The sequence below is a fragment of the Piliocolobus tephrosceles genome, chromosome 16 (genome assembly GCF_002776525.5).
Source record: "Piliocolobus tephrosceles isolate RC106 chromosome 16, ASM277652v3, whole genome shotgun sequence".
NCBI classification, from domain to species: domain Eukaryota; kingdom Metazoa; phylum Chordata; class Mammalia; order Primates; family Cercopithecidae; genus Piliocolobus; species Piliocolobus tephrosceles.
In genome coordinates, this window is record NC_045449.1 from 43,802,237 (window position 1) to 43,822,608 (window position 20,372).

At 52.5% G+C, this 20,372-nt stretch overlaps 1 protein-coding gene across 3 annotated transcripts in view; it reads right to left on the reverse strand.

Moving 5' to 3' along the window:
* ABCC3 (ATP binding cassette subfamily C member 3) overlaps positions 1 to 20,372 on the reverse strand; it is a 56,922-nt gene that overhangs the window by 10,353 nt on the left and 26,197 nt on the right. For all 3 annotated transcript variants that reach the window (XM_023204493.2, XM_023204494.3, XM_023204496.3), the window contains 19 exons: positions 20,056 to 20,247; positions 17,338 to 17,515; positions 17,084 to 17,245; positions 15,942 to 16,034; positions 13,444 to 13,647; positions 13,202 to 13,348; positions 12,694 to 12,781; positions 12,287 to 12,353; positions 11,940 to 12,066; positions 11,678 to 11,854; positions 8,042 to 8,209; positions 7,514 to 7,703; positions 5,846 to 5,960; positions 5,547 to 5,691; positions 5,232 to 5,439; positions 4,735 to 5,045; positions 3,383 to 3,582; positions 3,107 to 3,233; positions 1,502 to 1,603 (listed from right to left, as the gene is read on the reverse strand). In XM_023204493.2, coding sequence (XP_023060261.2) covers positions 1,502 to 1,603; positions 3,107 to 3,233; positions 3,383 to 3,582; positions 4,735 to 5,045; positions 5,232 to 5,439; positions 5,547 to 5,691; positions 5,846 to 5,960; positions 7,514 to 7,703; positions 8,042 to 8,209; positions 11,678 to 11,854; positions 11,940 to 12,066; positions 12,287 to 12,353; positions 12,694 to 12,781; positions 13,202 to 13,348; positions 13,444 to 13,647; positions 15,942 to 16,034; positions 17,084 to 17,245; positions 17,338 to 17,515; positions 20,056 to 20,247 — 3,001 coding nt within the window. The remainder of the gene's footprint in view (positions 1 to 1,501; positions 1,604 to 3,106; positions 3,234 to 3,382; positions 3,583 to 4,734; positions 5,046 to 5,231; positions 5,440 to 5,546; positions 5,692 to 5,845; positions 5,961 to 7,513; positions 7,704 to 8,041; positions 8,210 to 11,677; positions 11,855 to 11,939; positions 12,067 to 12,286; positions 12,354 to 12,693; positions 12,782 to 13,201; positions 13,349 to 13,443; positions 13,648 to 15,941; positions 16,035 to 17,083; positions 17,246 to 17,337; positions 17,516 to 20,055; positions 20,248 to 20,372) is intronic.

Consider the following 20,372-nt stretch of genomic DNA (forward strand, 5'->3'; position numbering starts at 1 on the left):
TTGAAACAGAAAGGGATGATTCCTGCTAAAAGTGAAAAGAAGACGACAGTGAAGGAGACACAGGCTGGTTTAAAGACCGAGCGGCAGAAAGGTTGAGGGAGTTCACATCTTAGAACGTACTTTTTCACGGAGGTGTCAGGAAAGGTCGATGGCTAAGCAGGAAGGAGATGTGGGGTTTGAGGACAGAGATTATTCAAAAGATGTCTTTCTGAACGTGAGAACACGGGCTTCTTGGGGAAGCAAAGTAGGAACATGCAGCCGTGGTGTGTGGTTATACACTTGTCAACTCAGTGATTTTTCTCCTGCAAGGTTTTTGTTTTGTTTTGTTTTTAGACAAAGTCTCATTCTTGTCATCCAGGCTGGGGTGTAGTGGCGCAATCTTGGCTCACTGCAACCTCCACCGTCTGGGTTCAAGTGATTCTCCTGCCTCAGACTCCCAAGTAGCTGGGAATACAGGTATGTACCACCACGCCTGGCTATTTTTTTGTATTTTTAGTAGAGATGGGGTTTCACCATGTTGGCCAGTCTGGTTTTGAACTCCTGATCTCAAGTGATCCATCCGCTTTGGCCTCCCCAAGTGCTGGGATTACAGGCATGAGCCACTGCACCTGGTCTCCTGCAAGGTTTTAAGTGCTCGGTGCAGGCATGAAGAAGGCAGATTGGTGGGCTCAGCTGGGGTGGGGTTTTGGAGGTGAGTACAACTGAGAGAGAAGGGTGAGGCAGGTGAGAGCGTTTGTGTTGGTGGAGCATAGACTCTAGGCTGGCCAGGGAGGGAGGTGAAGGCAGAGAAGCTGATGGACAGAGACACAAAGGGGGGTCATGGGATTGGGGATCCCAGTGAAGGCAGACTGCTGTGACAGAGGGGGACTTGGAACATGAGAACAAGGAGGGATAGGAGCGTGGGCCAAAGATGGGATACTTGACACTGATGCTGCAGCTTCTGGGCATGAAGAAGTCTGAGGTGTGACCATGAGAGGGGGCGGTGGAGAAAAGTCTGGAACCCCCAGTAGGGGACAACTCCTTTTCCCCCAACAAAGGGCATGCAGCCCCACCTCCACTCCTTTGCCCAGGTTGGTCTCTTTGGCTGGAATGCTCACCTGCCCACTGCCCACCCCACCATCTTACCTAGTCTATCAAGGCCTGTCCATCCTTCTCATCTAAGCTCGTCTCCCCTGGTCACCCCAGCTAAAGGATCTCCCTCATCTGCCCTCTCCTTGTGCACCGCACCAGAGCTCTGGTCATCCATTGCAAAGCCCTGCAATAGGTCTTACCCCTCCCATCAAATCAGAATCACCTGAGGACAAACACCATCTTGCTCAACTCTGATCTCTCTGCACCTCCTAGCATAGAGCGGTGGTTGATGCTCAGTAAGGAGTGAATGGATAAATGAATGAAGAGCCTCATATACAGCTGGCCCTGAGGTTTAGGGAGGGAGGGCCACCAAGCTTTCTTCCCCAGCTACTTCAGATTCCCCCTGTCCCAGGCTCATCCCAGTACCCACCTCTGTCTCTGTCTTGGAGTACTCCTTGACCCTCTCCACAGCCACGATGTTAGACTCCAAATCTGACATCATTCGTATCATCCAATTCAGAGCAAATGTCACCTGGCCAAAGGGACCGGGTTACAGGTGTGGCGATCTTCCCTCCCCACCACAATGGCTTTGGGAGGAGTTCAGACTCCTGGATCTTGTGCCCATCAATGGGATCCTAGCCCATGGATGACAGTGCAGAATTAACCAAGGACCACCTCGTCTGCTGTTTCTCAAACTTTAATATGTATAAGACTTCCCAGAGAATCTTGTTAAAATGCAACGCTGGATTCCGTAGTCTGAGGTGGGACTTGGGACCTGAGTCTTCATTTCTAACAGGCTCCCAGAGAACGCTGATGCAACTGGCCCATGGGCCACACTTTGCGTACCAAGGAGTCTTGATCAAAATGCAGAGTCCTGAGCCCCATCCTAGGTCTACTGAATCAAAATGTACATTTTAACAAGTTGATTCATATGCACACTGACGCTTGTGAAAACTGACCTTTCTGGATTGCTTTTTGTTTGTTTGCCAGCGCGTTCAAGATTTGAGCCACCTGAGGCATTAACAATGTGATCTGCTTTGCAAAAATTCCATTTGCATTCAGGTGACTCTTTGACAGTACAAGCTGGCATCAGGATGACCTGCCTGAACTGCAACCCAGGCTTCAGTCACCTCGTCTGTGTACTTTCTCTGCAAGCATGTGAATGTGAGGGGTATGCCAGCCCTACACTGTCCTGACCTGTCACACGAGCCTACAACTTGCCCAGAGACAAGACAAATTCTGTTTGTCCTTTGGGGCTAAGCTCCAAGATCATTTCTACAACACCCCAAAGCAAGAAAACTCTTCTGCACTTTTTTTTTTTCTCTTGAGATGGAGTCTCGCTCTGTCACCCAGGCTGGAGTACAGTGGCATGATCTTGGCTCACTGCAACCTCTGCCTCCCAGGTTCAAGCGATTCTCCTGCCTCAGCCTCCCGAGTAGCTGGGATTACGGGTGCCTGCCACCATGGCTGGCTAATTTTTGTATTTAAGTAAAGATGAGGTTTCACCATGTTGGCCAGGCTGGTCTGGAACTCTTGGCCTCAGGTGATCCACCCATCTCAGCCTCCCAAAGTGCTGGGATTACAGGTGTGAGCCACTGCTCCCAGTCCCTCTTCTGGGCTTTTAAAACATTTTGTTTCTCCAGCCACAAAGACCTGCTTAGCCTGAAGCACAATGGCCTGCTGATGGGGGTCTCTCCAGCTGGAGTGTGAGGTGTCAGGCAAGGTCGACTGCTGAGCAGGAGGGAGATGTGGGGTTTGAGGACAGAGATTATTCAAAAGAATTATTTCTGAATGTGAGAACATGGGCTTCTTGGGGAAGGAAAGTAGGAACATCCAGCTGTTGTGTGTGGTTATAAACTTGTCAACTCAGTGATTTTTTTTCTTTTTTCTTTTTTTTTTCTCACACAGTCCCTGAGAGCAGACCCTATGGCTGCTGCCCATACTGAGCAGGGAGGGGCACTCGGGAGATGCCTGGAACACCTGTGTGGTATCTGTCCCACTGGTGGCCCTGCCATGGGGTCCAGGTCATTCTTACCTGCAAGGAGTAGGACACAGAAAGGCCCACCAGTCCCGGGTTCAGGCTGCTCCTCCCAATGACGGCAAATAGTGCAGCAAAGAGCACCACACAGTTCCCCACGAACTCTACTCCGATGCTCAGCCACCTGTGAGGGATCAGATGAGGAGGAAATGGGGCAGGGGCAGGGAGGGGCCAGTTTTCTGCTTAGAGGAAAGGAGGGACAAGGATGCTGAACACCAGAGAGCCTGCTGGGAATTCCTGGAGGAGCAGGGAGTGAGGGAGGCAGCTTCTGACCGGTTGGAGATGATGTAGGGGTAGCAGCTTTTCTGGTTGGCATCCACCTTAGTATCATTGATGACCTCAAAGTCCCGGCTGCGGTTGTAGGCCCGGATGACACTGGCACCAGTCACTGTCTCCGAAAAGTGGGAGTAGATAGGTGAGCGGCTGACTGATTCCAGCCGCTTCAGTTGCCGTGATGTGGCTGCATAGAAGCGCTGATGGAGGGAGAAGGAGTTTGGGGTCAGGGCCATGGAACCCCCAACTCAGTCCTGCCTGTCTCTGAACTCATCCATTTTCAGATGAGTCCTCCCAGCCAGCCTCACTCCCACCACGAGACATCACTGCCTTCCCCCACTTCCAAGGACCCAAGACTTGGGGCCTTGCTGTGTCATTCACTCCTTCCCTCTGACCGTCTCTGCTTCAACCCCACAACAACACTGCTCTGCCTCCAGTTTCCATCCTCTCCTCTGTGGCCTGTAGTCCTGTATATCCAGGACTATACAGGATGTCTAGCTGATGCTCCCCTAGCCCAGCACAGAGCACAGCCCAGATCACGGTCGCTGTACTCAGGTGTTGAGCATCTGTCCCCGGGAACTGACTCATTCATTACAGAACAGGAGTTCAGTGTCTGCAAAGGCTTTTTACAGTAGCTGTACCACCTCATCTATGTTAAACACATGCATACATGTATGTTTAGGTATGTGTAAAAGGAAGGAAAGGATCATGTGTCCCAAACTGTTGACAACGTTTCATCAAAAAACCAGCCAACAGGAAGGCCGGGCACGGTGGCTCTCACGTGTAATCCCAGCACTTCGCGAGGCTGAGGTGCGTGGATTCACTTCAGGTCAGGAGTTCAAGACTAGCCTGGCCAACATATCAAAACTCCATCTCTACTAAAACGACAAAAATTAGCTGGGCGTGGTGGTGCGTGCCTGTAATCCCAGCTTCTTGGGAGGCTGAAATAGGAGAATTGCTTGAACCCGGGGGGCGGAGGTTGCAGTGAGCCGAGATTGTGCAGCTGCACTCCAGCCTGAGCAACAGAGCGAGACTCCATCTCAAAAAAAAAAAAAAAAAAAGGCCAACAGGAAAGTCCCAGTGCCAGCTACAATGTATAACTATTTCATTTTATTCTCTCACCAACTCCATGAGGAAGGTCTATGAGTCATTCTATTTTACAGGTGAGGCAAATGAGTTTCAAAGAGGTTAAGTAATGGCTCCCCTAATGTAAATGTTAAGCAATGACTGCCCCTAACAAAACCCTGTAATGCTGGTGGCCTGAAGCATCCCACCCCTCTTGCCCCCGCCCATGTGGATGCCCCGCCCCACACCAGCACCACACCCACACTGGAGTCACGCCCACCCCACACCTGCACCAAGGTGTAGAGCACAGCCAAGGGCAGGATGACCACAGTAAAGAGCGGCGTGCTGGCCACGATGACCACAAGAGTAGAGATGGCATTGAAGAAGGAATTGAGCAGCATGAGGATGACAGGGGCCAGAAGTTCATCAATGATATAGATGTCCTTGGAGAAGCGGTTCAGGATGCGGCCTGAGGGTGTGGTGTCAAAGAAGGACTGTGGCGAGCGTATCTTGTTGTGCAGCAGTGCCTGGTGCAACACACGGGCAGCCTGGATGCCACCCGCTGCCATGGCCATGGCTGACAGCATCACCAGGAGCCCTGTTGGAGAAGGTAGAGGGCACTGGCTCACCTGGACTATTGAGCGGGCACGAAGGGGTAGAATCATAGACACGGGTTGACCAGAGTGGGTTGGGGGGCTTGGATGCAAGGGCATGGTTTGGGGGGCCTGGCAGCCCAGAGAAGAAGGGATATTGGAGCCCCTTCTGGACACCCCCGCAGGCTCACCTTGCAGAATTCCCAAGGCGGCATAGACGCCCAGCCTCATGGAAGTGTTGTTCTGTCTATTGTCCACCATGGCATCATTTGTCCAGGCACTGAGCCACACATTGGCTCCAATGGCAGCTGCACTTTGGCCCACATACAGGAGACAAATGGCCAGTGTGGTACAGAGCCCCACAGCCTTGGCATAATCCCGGAACACACTCAGCTCCACCTGTAGGGAGCAGCCATGGCAGTCAGGGACAGGGGACTCCATAAACCCTAGGGCTGCTGGGGCCTGCCTGTCCATCCCCTCCAGCCCCTCTTGCCCCACTGACTCACAGTGCCAATCTCTGCTTTCTCCTTCTGGGTCAGTACCCCATCTGCCTTCGCCTCTGTCACCCGCACCTTCTCTGATGGGCCCAGGCGCCTCCGGGGTGCAGGCTGACCCTGTCCCTCCCCATCCGATGACAGGGCACTCAGCTGTCTGTGGAGGCAGCTGGTCAGGCCCAGGGAGGGGGCCTCAGGCACCCCCCAGGACAGAGGCTGGGAGTGTCAGGGAGAAACCTGCACCCCACCTGGCAGGGCTTGGGGAGCCCTGATACAGCCTCCTGGAGGGCTGGGGGCTCTCAGGAGCTCACCTCATAAACTGCTTCTGGACCGCATAGGTGACTGGATCACTGTCTGTCAGATCCGTGTGGTTGCTGAGTGTGTCTTCAATCAGCAATACCTCCTTATCCTCTGCACCTTCCAGTGCTGCAGTGGGGTGGGAGGAAGGAGATAGAGTTCAGCTAGTTCTCCCTGCAAGCCCCTGGCATCTCCCATTCCCCACTCTAATGAAAGGGGCTCAATGGACAAGCATGAAAATAAAATCAGCGGGATTGAAAGGGCAACAAGAAAGACTTGGGTTAGGCGACAAGAAAAACTTCTCTTCACAAATTATGGAGAAAGGGACTCAAATACAAGGGTTAGGAACTTGGGCTCTGGAGTCAGACTGGCTGAGCTTAAAACCCACGTCCTTGGCTGGGTGTGGTGGCTCACGCCTTTAATCCTAGCACTTTGGGAGGCTGAGGCGGGTAGCTCACGAGGTCAGGAGATTGAGACCAGCCTGGCCAACATGGTGAAACCCCGTCTCTACTAAAATTATAAAAATTAGCCGGGTGTGGTGGCGGGCACCTGTAATCGCAGCTACTCAGGAAGCTGAGGCAGGAGAATGGCGTGAACCCGGGAGGCGAAGGTTGCAGTGAACCAAGATCGCACCACTGCACTCCAGCCTGGGCAACAGAGTGAGAAACTGTCTCAAAAGAAAAAAGGAAAAAAGAAAAAAAATCTGCATGACTGTAGGCTTAAAAGAAAATGTGTCCAGTGTGTGAGCAAGAGGCACAGCACTTGGTAAATGCTCAAGGCACGTGAGCTGTACATACAGCCATAGGCAAGAAAGCCCAGGAAAGGTCTGTGAGCCAATCCAGAATTGGGGGCTGCGGAGCTAGGTCTGGGCAACAAGGAGCCAGGGGCATGTTGTGAGCCAGAGACTTCAACAAGCTCCATGAGGACTGTAATTTTTTTGTTTGCTCACTGCTATATCTTAGTGTCTGGAACAGTGCCTGGATACAGTGATTGTCCAATAAATTTTGGTTGATAAATAAATGGCTGTGCCAAGCACTTGCATACTTGCCAAACTATTTATCCATGAAGCAGCCTTGCTACACAAGCTGGGCCTGGGCCCTCCTATGCTTTCAACAGATGGAAAACAGGCTCTGAGATCGGGCAAGGTGGCTCACACCTGTAATCCCAGCACTTTGAGAGGCCAAGGCGGGCAGATCACGAGGCCAAGAAATCAAGACCATCCTGGCCAACATGGTGAAACCCTGCCTCTATTAAAAATATAAAAATTAGCCAGGTGTGGTGGCGCACACCTGTCGTCCCAGCTACTCGGGAGCCTGAGGCAGGAGAATCACTTGAACCTGGGAGGCAGAGGTTGCAGTGAGCTGAGATTGCGCCACTGCACTCCAGCCTGGGCGACAGAGCGAGACTCCGTCTCAAAAAAAAAAAAAAAAGAGAGAAAGAAAGAAAGAAAACAGGCTCTGAGACTGGGGCTGAGGATCTGAGTTCCCACAGTTAGGGTGGAGGAGGCAGTGGGACTCGACTATGTCTAGTCTACTTTCCCTCTGGTGACTGTCACACACACGGCCCAAGTTTCCCAGAACCTGCCTGGCACGACACTAGGCCAGTCTAGACACACTCAGAGACCCCAGACAGAAGGGGTGCTGGGAAGGCACAGGAATCAGAGAGCACAGGACAGCAGATACCGATCCAGCTGTCCTCCAGGTGCCCTTGGTCCTCATCGGGGGCGTAGTTGTGAAGAAAGTTGGCAAAGGAGCCGTTGCGCTGCAGCAGGGCTGGGTAGGGGCCCATCTCAGACACCTGTCCATCAGCTAGCACGATGATGAAGTCTGTCTGGGGCAGGAAGCTAATGCCGTGCGTCACCAGCACTCGCGTCTGGGGAGTAGGCAGCAGGCTGTCACCCCTACCACCCTCGCATACACCCCCAGCACAGGCACGGAGCCACAGAGTGAGTGTGAGGTGTGCCAGGGAGCTTGGACAGGCACATGGGTGACTCACCCTGTGCTCGCCACAGCCTGCTCAGAACCTCGTGGGTGGGGGAGTTGTCCCCACAGGTTTCTCCTGATGCCCAACCCACATGCCCACTTCTCGCACCCCCACCCCCCACACACACACACACCTCCAGGTCGCATCCAAACCCCTCAGCCTCTCACCAGCTCTCTCTTCGGGCCTCAGATCTCATCTTAGCCCCCTTAGCCTCCGGCAGGCCTCACCTTGCCTGCCAGCACACCTTCTGGCCCAATGACGTGGTCAAAGATGTGCTTGGCCACATGAGAGTCCACCGCGGACAGTGGGTCATCCAGCAAGAAAATATCGGCATCACTGTACACAGCTCGGGCCAGACTGACCCGCTGCCGCTGGCCCCCCGACAGGTTAATGCCCTGGAGGGAGGCGGGGGTGGGAAAAATGGGGTCAGACAGGCACAGGGAGACAATGGCCTGTTCACTGGTATTTGGGATGGCAGATTTTTTTGTTTGTTTTTTGTTTTCTGAGATGGAGTCTCGCTCTGTTGCCCAGGCTGGAGTGCAGTGGTGTGATCTCGGCTCACTGCAACCTCTGCCTCTCAAGTTTGAGCAATTCTTATGCCTCAGCCTCCCGAGTAGCTAGGATTGATTGCAGGACCACCATGCCTGGCTAATGACTAAAATGTTTTATTTTTTATAGAGACAGAATCTCCGCATGTTGCCCAGGCTAGCCTCGAACTCCTGAGCTCAAGCAATCGGCCCACCTCAGCCTCCCAAAGTAAAGTGCTGAGATTACAGGTGTGAGCCACTGTGCCTGGCCAGAACAGCAGACTTCTGAATCTGTATTTCACATGGGGCCTAGTCTGTCCCTGCAATGTGTGAGGGACAGAGGTAAAGGGTAAGTCCTCCTGGGGTAAGTGAGGCCATTCTGCTCCATTGGTCACCATCCTGCCCAGTTTGGTGTCCTGCCCAACCCATCTACGGATGAATGGACACACAAATGTGTGTGTATGTGTGTGTGTATATATATATATATATATATATATAATGAAATATCATTCAGTCTTACTTGGAGAAAAATTCTGACACATGTTACAACATGGCTATGCCTTGAGGACATTATGCTAAGTGAAATAAGCCCATCACCAAAAGACAAATGCTGGATGATTCCACCTACGTGAGGTACCTAGGTGATATGGTTGAAATATTTGTTCCTTCCAAAGTTCATGTTGAAACTTACCCCCCCAGTGTGGCAGGATTGAGGGGAGGCCTTTACCAGGTGATTAGGTCATGAAAACAGAGCCCTCATGAATGGTTGATCCATTTATGGATTAACAGGTTGATGCGTGAATGGGTTACTGGGGGAGTGGGACTGGTGGCTTTATAAGAAAGGAAGAGAAACCTGAGGCCGAGCGTGGTGGCTCATGCCTGCAATCCCAGCAATTTGGGAGGCTGAGGTGGGTGGATCATTTGAAGTCAGGAGTGCGAGACCAGCATGGCCAACATGGTGAAACCCGTCTCTACTAAAAACACAAAAATTAGTCGGGCTGTAGTTGCACGCGCCTGTAATCCCAGATATTCGGGGGGCTGAGGCAGGAGAATCGGTTGAACCCAGGAGGCAGAGGTTCCAGTGAGCCAAGATCACGCTGCTGCACTCCAGTCTACAGTCTGGGCAACAAAGTGAGGCCTTGTCTCAAAAAAAAAAGAAAGAAAGGAAGGAAGGAAGAGAGACCTGAGCTAGCATGCTTGGTCCCCTTGCCATGGGATGCCCTGTGTGGCCTTGGGACTCTGCAGACTCCCCGCTAACAAGGAGGCCCTCTCCAGAGGCAGCCCCTGGACCGTGGACTCCTCAGTCTCCGTAACTGCACAAAATACATTTCTTTTCTTTATAAATTACCTAGTTTCAGGCATTCTCTTATAAGCAATAGAAAATGGACTAAGATACTAAGTAGTCAAATTCCTAGGAACAGAAAATAGAATGGTGGTTACTGGGGCTAGGGGCAGTGGGGAATGAGGAGTTGCTTAGTAGGTGCAGTTTTAGTTTTGCAAGATGAAAAAGTTCTGGAGATTGGTTGCACAGCAATGTAAATGTACTTGACACTGTTGAACTGTACGTTGAAAAATGATTAAGCTTTTTTTTTTTTGAGACAGAGTCTTGCTCTGTCACCCCAGCTGGAATGCAGCAATACAATCAATCTCAGTTCACTGCAACCTCTGCCTCCTGGGCTTATGCAATTCTCCTGCCTCAGCCTCCTGAGTAGCTGGGACTACAGGCACATGCCATCACACTTGGCTAATTTTTTTGTGTTTCTAGTAGAGATAGGGTTTTATCATGTTAGCCAGGCTGGCCTTGAACTCCTGACCTCAAATGATACACCCGCCTCAGCCTCCCAGAGTACTGGGAGCCACCATGCCTGGCTAGATGCTATATTTTATGTTATGTGTGTTCTACCATAGTTAAAAATAATTAAAAAACAAAGCCTCAAACTTTCCCCAATGTTCCACGTTTTTTAGAGTAAAGGCCAAAATCTTAACCAAGGTAATCAGGGTTCTGCCTCTCCTTATCTTTTCCCTCCATTTCCCAACCCCCAGTCATGCCAGAGAACTCCAAGATCCCCCACAGGGTTCCTGCCCCAGACAGAGCTTCCTGGCTCCTGACGAGGCTCACTTGGTCTCTTTGTTGAGTTCTCTGATTCTCAGTGAGGATTTCCCAAGCTACTTCACTAATTCAACCCTGCAGGCATTCCCGTATTCCTTCCCTGCTTTATTTTTCCCATTGAGCATTTATCTAACATATTATATATTGTACTTATTTATCTTTCTTATTATCTCTTCCTGCCACAAGAATGTGAGCTATATGAAGGTAGAGATTTTAGCCTGGTATTTTAGTATTCACTACTGTATACTATTTCCCAGGATAGAGTGGGTGCTTCATAAATACATGGTGAATGAATGAATAGATAAATGAGAAGCAACTCATCCTCAGTTGTTAAAATTGAGCTCAAAAGTGATGCTCAAGGCTGGGCATGGTGTTCATACCTATAATTCCAGTACTTTGAGAGGCTGAGGCAGGGGAATCACTTGAAGCCAGGAGTTCAAGACCAGACCGGCCATGATGGCAAAACCCCGTCTCTACTAAAAATACAAAAATTAGCCAAGTGTGGGGGTGCACACCTGTAATCCCAGCTACTCAGGTGGCTGAGACATGAGAATTGCTTGAACCCGGGAGGTGGAGGTTGCAGTGAGCCATGATCGCACCACTGCACTCCAGCCTGGGTGACAGAGCAAGGCTCTGTCTAGAAAAAAAAAAAAAAGTGACGCTCAGCCAGGTGCAGCAGCTTATGCCTGTAATCCCAGTACTCTGGCAGGCCAAGGTGGGAGGATCTCCTGAGCCCAGGAGTTCAAGGCCAGCCTGGGTGACATAGCAAGATGCTGTCTCTAAAAAAAAAATTAAAATTTAGCTGGGTATGTGGCATGTGCCTGTGGTCCCAGCTACTCGGGAGGCTGAGGCTAAAGGATCGCTGGAGCCCAGGAGTTTCAAGCTGCAGCGTGCCATAATCTCACCACAGCAGTCCATCCTGGGTAACAGAGTGAGGCCTTATTTCAGAAGGGAAAACAAAAGTGATGCTCTTCCTTATGTAGGCTCCCTGCTGCGCCCTCCCTGTACCCTGCACAGGCCTTCAGCCTGGCTCCTAGAATATTCAGTAGCCCCTACTTGTTCACTAAACAGATTTGCTAATAGATCTGTTTCCTCAGTGCCTGGCACAGAGTTGGGCATAACGTTACACCAGTGTGTGAATGAAGGGATGAATATATGGACCTGGGCTGGGTTGAGGCAGGCAGCTCTATGGACTAGCCCCTTACGGATAGAAGAAGACTCTGTACCTTCTCTCCAATCTCTGTCTGGTCCCCACCAGGCAGCATCTCCAGGTCAGCTAGCAAGGCACAGGCCTCCAGAGCCTGCTGGTAGCGCTTGGGGTTCAGGGCTTGGCCGAAAAGCACGTTTTCCTGAAGAGTGCAGTTCTGGATCCATGCCTGCTGGGGCACGTAGGCCACAGAGCCCTGGCCACAGGAGAAATTTACCTCGGGGCTTGCCCAAGGCCTGGCTGAGCCCCACACCCTGCCCAGGAGCCCCTGCTTCTCTCACCTTCATGTGTACTTTGCCTTCTAACTTCTCCATCTCTCCCAGCAGGGCAGACACCAGGGAGGACTTCCCACAGCCCACAGGCCCCACCACGGCCACCAGTGCCCCTTTCGGGACCTGGATGTCTAGGCTGGGGGCAAGGACCCCAGGAGTCCAGTTAGAGGCAGGGATCAGGATTTTGGTCTCCAACCCTCCACCTGGAGAACCAAGCCCTCCTCCCTTCCAGACACCACCCTGGCAAGCTGAAGCTCTTCCTGCATTCTTGGTCAAAGGCTTTGCAGGGTGCTGCTATTGATCTGAACTTCCGGCCCACTGTGGGCAGCTGGGAAGGTAGTGGGAGAAGCTGGTACCTGTGCAGGGTGGGGGGCAGGTCCTGGGCCCAGGTGAAGGTGCCACTGTGTATGGTGATGGCATAGCCTGAGAGGACCAACGTGGGCAGGATCAGGGAGGGAGCCCAAGGGATGGGGTAGCCGGCAGGGAGGCTGAGGGGCAGGGGAAAGGAGGACAGGGGATGAGCCTGGGCCATGGGGAAGGGATCCTTGGGAGAAGGGAGGAAGAAAGGGATGTGGGGAGCCCTGTGGGGGAGGGCAGAGGAGAGCAGAGAACCCAGAAAAGGGAGAAGGAGGTCACAGAGTCAAAGCAGATGTGAACAGAGGAAGAAGAAAAGGGGTCAGGAGAGAACAATGGAAAAGCTTGAAACAGAGGTTTTTCTGGGGTTAGGACTGAGGCAGGCAGCCCAGCCAGGGGCTCTCTAGACCTGGGGAGATGGTCTTTCTTTCCACACACTGGGAGTCAAGTTCATCTTGAGTCAGGAATTGCTGGATCCGTTTCAGAGACACACTGGTCTGCAGGAGGATGTGAGTCAGCCCTAGAGATTGTACTTTCCCAACCCCCACCCCCTACCCACACCCTGTCCCCAGCGTCCTGGGCTAGGCAGGACCCCCTGAGGGCCCAGACACTAGCACTGGCGTCCCTCCCACGACTGAGTCTTCCATGGCTCCCACTGCCCAAAGAGAAAGTCCGGGCTGGTAACAGGAAGCTATCTACAGAACTCAGGTTTCTAGAGACCCGACCTGACCACCTGTGACTCCAATTGACCCCTGACCTTAATGACCTCATTCAACCTTGAATAGCTCCTCATAATGCTAGCGACCTTCCCTGAATCCAGTAACTCCCCCTGATTATCCCTTGCCCTAAATGACCCTTCCCTGACCCCAAAAACCTGTTTCAACTCCAGAAGAGCCCCCAGCCCTACCCAGGGTTACCTGAGTCAGGTTGCTGATTAACTGGGGCAGCATGTTGAGGGGAAGTCTTAAGATATCAAACAAGGACACAGACACGAAGGCTTTCTCGGCGTCCAGCACATTGTTTGGGTCCACATACACGTACACCCAGAGGGTGATCAGGGTCACCTGAGCAGCATGGCGGTGGTGTCAGGGTGGAGTCCTGACATGCCTGGGCACCTAGAACCCTGGAGGCAGGGACCCAGCCCAGTGCCGAGCCTCACCAGGAAGGGGGTGCACATCCAGGTGAAGGTGGATATGGCGTGGAGGTAGGCCGCCGTGCGCAGCAGCTGGAGCTCACCCTGCCTGATGCCCTCCACCTGCTTCAGGAAGCTGGGTTCCCAGGCGTACAGCTTCAGGACTTTGATGCCATTCAGGATCTCACTCATCAGCTTGATGCGCGAGTCCTTCAATTTCATTTGCTTTACCTGTGCGGGCAGAAAGAGTGGCAGTGATGCACCTGCTCCCTCCCCTGACCTCCTGCCCACAGGGTCCTACCTTCCATCCAGTCTTATCCATTGCAGCCATTCCACGCTGCCCACTGTTCCTTCTCACACCTCCTTGCTGGGTCTGTGCTGTGCCTTGGCCTGGAATGCACGGCCACTGCCTCCCTGTGTCCTCTGCCTGATGAGATCCAGCTCCACCCTCAGTGCCACTGCACTGACCTCCCCAGGCAGCATCCTCTGTCCCCTGCCCTGGGTTTCTTCTCCTACTTCTTCTTTTTCTTCTTCTTATTATTGCTATTATTGTTTATTTTAGAGATGGCATCTCACTGTGTTGCCCAGGCTGGACTGCAGCGGTACTATCACAGCTCACTGCAGCCTCAAACTCCTGGGCTCCTTTGATCCTCCTGTCTCAGCTTCCTGAGTAGCTGGAACTACAGGCATGAACCACCATGCCCAGCTAATTTTTAAATTTTTTTTGTAGAGACAAGGTCTCACTATGTTGCCCACGCTGGTTTCAAACTTCTGGCCTCATGTGATCCTCCCACCTTGGCCTCCCCAAGTGCTGGGATTACAGGTGTGAGCCACCACACCTGGTCCGCTTCCCTGGGTTTCTAAAGCACATCGCACGTTCCTTTAGTTCCATAACCATTCCTTTACATATGTTTCTCTAATCAGACTGTGAGCTTCCTGAAGGGATGGGCTGTTTATTTCTCTTTGTTCTCCGAGACCTTAGCCCAAGGTGTGGCACACCAGATTAATGTATTCACTCAACCCCCATTTATGGAGTGCCTACTATGTGCCAGGCCATGGGCTACATGTGGAATTTGTCACAGTGAATTCAGACAAGGCCCCTACCATCATACAGCTGATGGTCTGATGGGGGAGGCATACAATAAGCAAACAATGGTCTGAATAAATGCTTAATTATTAAGCATTATGTGTGTTCTGATGGGAAATCACAGGATCCTGTAAGAAAGTAATGAGGTGGTGGCAGGGAAACTAACTTAGACTGAGACTGGGCAGTCAGGGTGGGCCTCTGGAGGAAGTTACTTTTGTTTTTTGAGATGGAGTTTCGCTCTCGTTGCCCAGGCTGGAGTGCAATGGCACGATCTAGGCTCACTACAACCTCCGCCTCCTGGGTTCGAGGGATTCTCCTGCCTCAGACTCCAGAGTAGCTGGGATTACAGGCATGTGCCACCACACCTGGCTAATTTTGTATTTTTAGTAGAGACAGGATTTCTCCATGTTGGTCTGGCTGGTCTCAATCTCCCAATCTCAGATGATCCACCTGCCTTGGCCTCCCAAAGCTCTGGGATTACAGGCATGAGTCACCGTGCCCAGCCGAGGAAGTGACTTTAATGACGAAAGGGAAGGGAAGGAAAGGAGTTAGACAGGCAAGGAGGGGGATGACAAGCATTCCAGGCAGAGGGAACAGTGTATGTGGTGGCCCCAGAGGTACCCTGAGCTTGGTGCTGTGGAGAAAAGAAACAAGGCCAGACTGGCTGGAACTTGGCCATTCCCCAGGGGGTGAGGACTTGCAAGGTAAGCAGAAGCCTGCTGGGTATTCTTAGGGAGTTTGTCATTTTTCCTATGGGCAGTGGGAAGCTACTAGACTTCAATAGGCCAGGTATGATGGTTCATACCTATAATCCCAGCACTTTGGGAGGTTAAGATTAACGGATCACCTGAGGTCAGGAGTTTGAGACCAGCCTGGCCAACGTGATGAAACCCCATCTCTACTTAAAAAAAAAAAAAAAAAGTAAGCCGGGTGGCATGTGCCTGTAGTCCCAGCTACTAGGGAGGCTGAGGCGGGAGGATCACTTGAACCCGGGAGGCAGAGGTTGCAGTGAGCCGAGATCATGCCACTGCATTCCAGCCTGGGTGACCAAGCGAGACTCTGTGTCAAAAAAAAGACAAAATACACTTTAATAAATGTTTGCAAATAGTAGACTGAGTGACTGGCTATTCATGATTAGCACAGTGCAGTGAGAAAACTCCTCATCAGACCAGGATACTCGGGTTCAAGTCCCAGCCCTGCCTGATTCTGGACTGCCATTATTTCTCTAAGCATTGGTTCTTCTGCTACAAAATGAGAATGTCAGTAAAACCCTCTGAGAGTTGTGAGGGAAGAGCAAGCTATGGTTTCTGCAAGTGGCTAGTAGCCATCCATACTCAGGAAGCAAGGTAGCTGGGAGGCCCCAAGGTTAGTGGACACCTTCCCCCAGGCAGCCAGCCAGGTGCTCCAGGCAGGAGGATGCACCCTGGACAGCACCTACCTGGAAGGCACGCATCTTCACAGCCACAGCTCCGTTGAGTGGAATCAGTAAGACCATGAGAGCGACTCCAGCCAGGACAGAGGGACCTAGGTTCTGAGGAGACACCGGTGGATAGATGACACATAGGGACAGATTACCAAAGTCTACAGAGAGAACCCAACAGACAAACAGAGGCCTGTTGACTTGAAATGTGTAGATGGGCAGGAAGCAAAAGATGGCGGGTGGCCAAACAGAAATTCAGAATGACCACAACATTTGTAGAAGCAGCTAGCCATTAGAGAACGACGACAGGGACAGACAGCAGACATAGAAGGGTGTCCAGACACACAGAAGGCAAATATAGATGATGACAGCCAGAGTCACACCCACCTCCCTCCAAGTCTTTCTTTCCTCCCCGGCTTCTGCGGGAAGGATAGCAACAGATGCTGGGAAGATTCTGTTGCAGACATCAGCATCCTCGAAGTCCTATTCCTCCATCCCCACCAATGCCTAGGGAAGCTCTTGTGTCAATTCTTTTTTTTTTTTTTTTTTTTTTTGTTGAGACAGTGTCTTGCTCTGTCACCCAGGCTAGAGTGCAGTGGCACGATCTCAGCTCACTGCAACCTCTGCCTCCCGGGTTCAAGCGATTCTCCTGCCTCAGCCTCCTGAGTAGCTGTGACTACAGGCACCCACCACCGCATCTGGCTAATTTTTGTATTTTTAGTAGAGACGGGGTTTCACCATCCTGGCCAGGATGGTCTTGAACTCCTGACCTTGTGATCCACCTGTCTTGGCCTCCCAAAATGCTGGGATTACAGGCATGAGCCACTGTGCCTGGCCAGCTCTTGTGTCAATTCTATACCCCCTCTGCTAACCCAGAATAACCCTCTTTCTTTTTCTTTTTCTTTTGTTTTTTTTTCTTTCTTTTTAGATACAAGGAGGTCTTGCTATGTTGCCCAGGCTGGAGTGCGGTGGCTATTCGCAGGCACAATCGTGGCACACTGCAGCCAGAACTCTTGGGCTCAAGTGATCCTCCTGCCTCAGCCGTCTGAGTAGCTGGGCCTACAAGCATGTGCCATGCGCCCAGTTCCACAATAATCCTCTCTTGCCACTTCTGCAGCAAGGTCAGAGGAAGGGGGCAGAGGTCAGGGTTGGAGAGTTACCTGCCAGAGGAAGTAGATCGCCAGGATGATCTGCAGGGGTGCTGACCACAGCAGGTTGAGGAAGGGGGCAAGGTCCATGAAGCGCTGGGCATCCACTGACATGAGGTTGACAATTTCCCCCACGGTGGACGCACGTTTGACTGAATTGGTGATAACCAGAGCCTGCAGGTAGACAGTAGATGGGTGGACTTGGCTGCGAGCATCTTGCAAGCTGCCCAGGGCCAGCCTCTCCCCTGGGTCCTGCTCCAGCTGACCTTCCTATAGATGACACCTATGATCCCAGTACGAAACTTCAGCCCAGTCACGAAGATGCACTGGTAATACTGTTGTAAGATCAGCGACTGCATCACGGAGCACAGGAACATCAGCCCAGCCACCAGGAAGCCCCACCAGGAGGGGGCCATGGGGTTGGAGATAAACCTGATCAGGACGCTGTGGGGAGGAGAGTGGGGTGAGGTGGGCAGTGCTCCCCCCATGGCTGCTCCCTCCTTTGCTGCCCTTTGCTCTTACCCACAGTCTCCACTGCACCCCCGGCCTCTGAAACCTCCACCCCCTCCAACCCCTTGGGCCAGGGAGGGCCAACCCAGTACTGCCTCAAGACCATGACGACCTAGCTCCACTCTGCCTTCGCCTCCTTCTCTATCCACCACGGACCCTGCTGCACACCCTATCTATCATGCTCTCACTACCAGCCTCACCTGCCTGCCTTCTTACCTCCTGACATATGGCGGGAAGAAATGCCACGTTTCCATTGATTGGACTTCCCTGCTCCTTCTCCTAGGCTGCTGGGGGCTCTAGATTCTGCCATATGACCACAAAGACTCTCACTGCACAAATCCACCTTTCCAACCTCAGTGGCTCCCAGCACTGCCTAGGGACCTTCTCTGGGTCCCTAATCCGCCCCCGATCTTGGGGCCTTCTTCACCTCTCTTCTCTTCCCTTCAGGCCTGTCCCAGCCTCCCACCTCTCTCAGCAGCTACCTGCCTTCTTGCTTAGCCATCCATTGAGGACTCCCTGCCACTCACAAACTCCTTGCCACCCACGAACTGCCCTCTAGTGGCTTGTCCTCCTTTTTCTGGTGCTCAGGCTGTTGGAGGATGTCCCTGCCCTCGAGCCCTGGCCTTCCTCTGCCTCCTCAGGAACTTGCTGCGCTGTTGCCCCCTCTGCCTCTGAGCTTCATCCTGGCCACCTCTGCTGGAAGCTCTACACTTTCACCTGTTGACATGACCGAGTCTCTTCATCGTTGGGACACTCTCCTGTCGACCCCATGGAGCCCTCCAGCCATAACCATAGCCAGGCCTCCCCTTCTGTGATAGCTTGAGTTGTGTCTTCCAAAAAGGCATGTTCAGCTCCCAACCCCTGGTATCTGTGAAGGTGGCCTCATTTGGTGAGGAGGTCATATTGGAGTAGGGTGGGCCCCAGTGGCCCCAGACCAGTGCCCAGTGACTGGTGTCTCTCTTTCTTTCTTTCTTTCTTTTTTTTTTGAGACAGGGTCTCTCTCTGTCACCTAGACTCGAGTGCAGTGGCGCCATCACAGCTCATGGCAGCCTCAACCTCTCAGGCTCAAGCAGTCTTCCCACCTCAGCCTCTTGAGTAGCTAGGACTGACTCTAGGCATGTGCCACCAGGCCTGGCTAATATTTTCACTTTTTTTTTTTTTGTAAAGACAGAGTTGCTCAGGCTGGTCTCAAACTCTTGGACTCAAGAGTTGGACTTCCAGCTAGCTGGCCCAACGTGACCAGACTCCATCCACCACCTTGCCCCATGCCCAGCTTCCTCCTCTCACTGAGCCCATCATCTCAGCAGAAGATCCATCATCCTCCAGTTACCCAGGCCAGCACCCAGGTTGCCTGGCACTCCTCTGTCTCTCTGGCACACACGCCCATCTCCCGAATAGCTCCTGAATGCTTGTCTCATTCCTGGCCTGGACTCCATCTGACCGGGTTGGCCCGCTTCCATCCAGCCACCCTGCCCTACATCCCCCACACTCCTGGCAGGAGATCCTTGAAGCCAGATGCCCCTCCCTGGCTCAGATCTTCCAAGGATATCCTTAGCTCTCCCTCTCTCTGTTTTCCTGCCCCTCTCTCTCGTTGCCATTTCCTCTGCCACTCAGAAACACCTGAGTCATGCTGTTTCACGGCTTTGTGACTAAGCTGAGGCTGAACTTTCTCCCATTTCTTCACCTACTTGTCTCTCCAAATTTTTTTGATCCCCGAGCCAGTGGGCGCTCCCTGCTCCATCCCAGGCTGGCTTCTTTGCCCCTCCGGGGGTTTTCCAGACACCTGAGAACACTTCCGCCCCCCACTGAATTCTAATTGATTTACATGCTGGTTTCTCCCATAAGACCTCAGGACCCTGTCTTATTGACCTCAGATCCCTAGCATCGAGCACCATTCTGGTACCCTGGAGGTTCAATAAGTGTTTGCCGAACAAATTAATGCATGCACGGAGGGGCAAGGAGGTGGGGACTCAGCTCCCGGCAGCTCTCCTTCCCACCCTCTCATTTGAGAGCTCATTCTAGTCCAAGCCACTGCCAAGACAGATGTTAGAGCCTAATGGTGAGGACAGAGCACCGCAGTCGGAGCTCAGAGTCCTAGACTCAGACCCGATTCCTTCTTTGCTGTGTGCCCTTGGCCAAGTCAGTTCACCTCTCTGAGTTCCTGCTTTCTCATTTGTGACATGGGAATGGGGCAATTCCACATAGGATTGTTGGGAAGGTTTAAAGACCCAATGCTTGTTAACGTATGCACCAGGGTGTCTGGCACATAGGATATGCACAGCAATTCTAAGTTGAATGTGAGTGAGGAAACAAGTCAGGTAATGCCTCTTGCCAAGGGTCATATGGAAAGTGGAACTAGCCTCCCTGGTTCCTGGTCTGGGCTTCTTTTCACTGTACGTTGTTCCTTCCTCTGGGCCAGCCAGCCAGCCCTGCTGCCCAGGGTAGGGCTGTAGCGAGCCGGAGGGTGGACAGACCTGAGCAGCTGCGGATTAATGAAGGACAGCAGGTCCTGGATCAGCTTGAAGCAGGCGCTGATGAGGAAGCTGGAGCCGAAGGTGGCCAGCAGGGCCCGCAGGAAAGAGGGCTTCCGGGGCCTGGGCCGGGCACCCAGCAGCACCTCGTCCTCGCTGGAGGCATTTTTCCCAGGTGCCGCTGCAGCCTTGTGTCTGGTCCGGGGAGGAAGAAGCAATGGGTTAGGAATGGGGACAGGGTCTCCAGGAAGCCAAGGGCTAGGCTGGGTTGGCTAGGAGTGAGGAGGAGGAGGGAGCTGTTTTCTTGGCTCTCAGAGCTG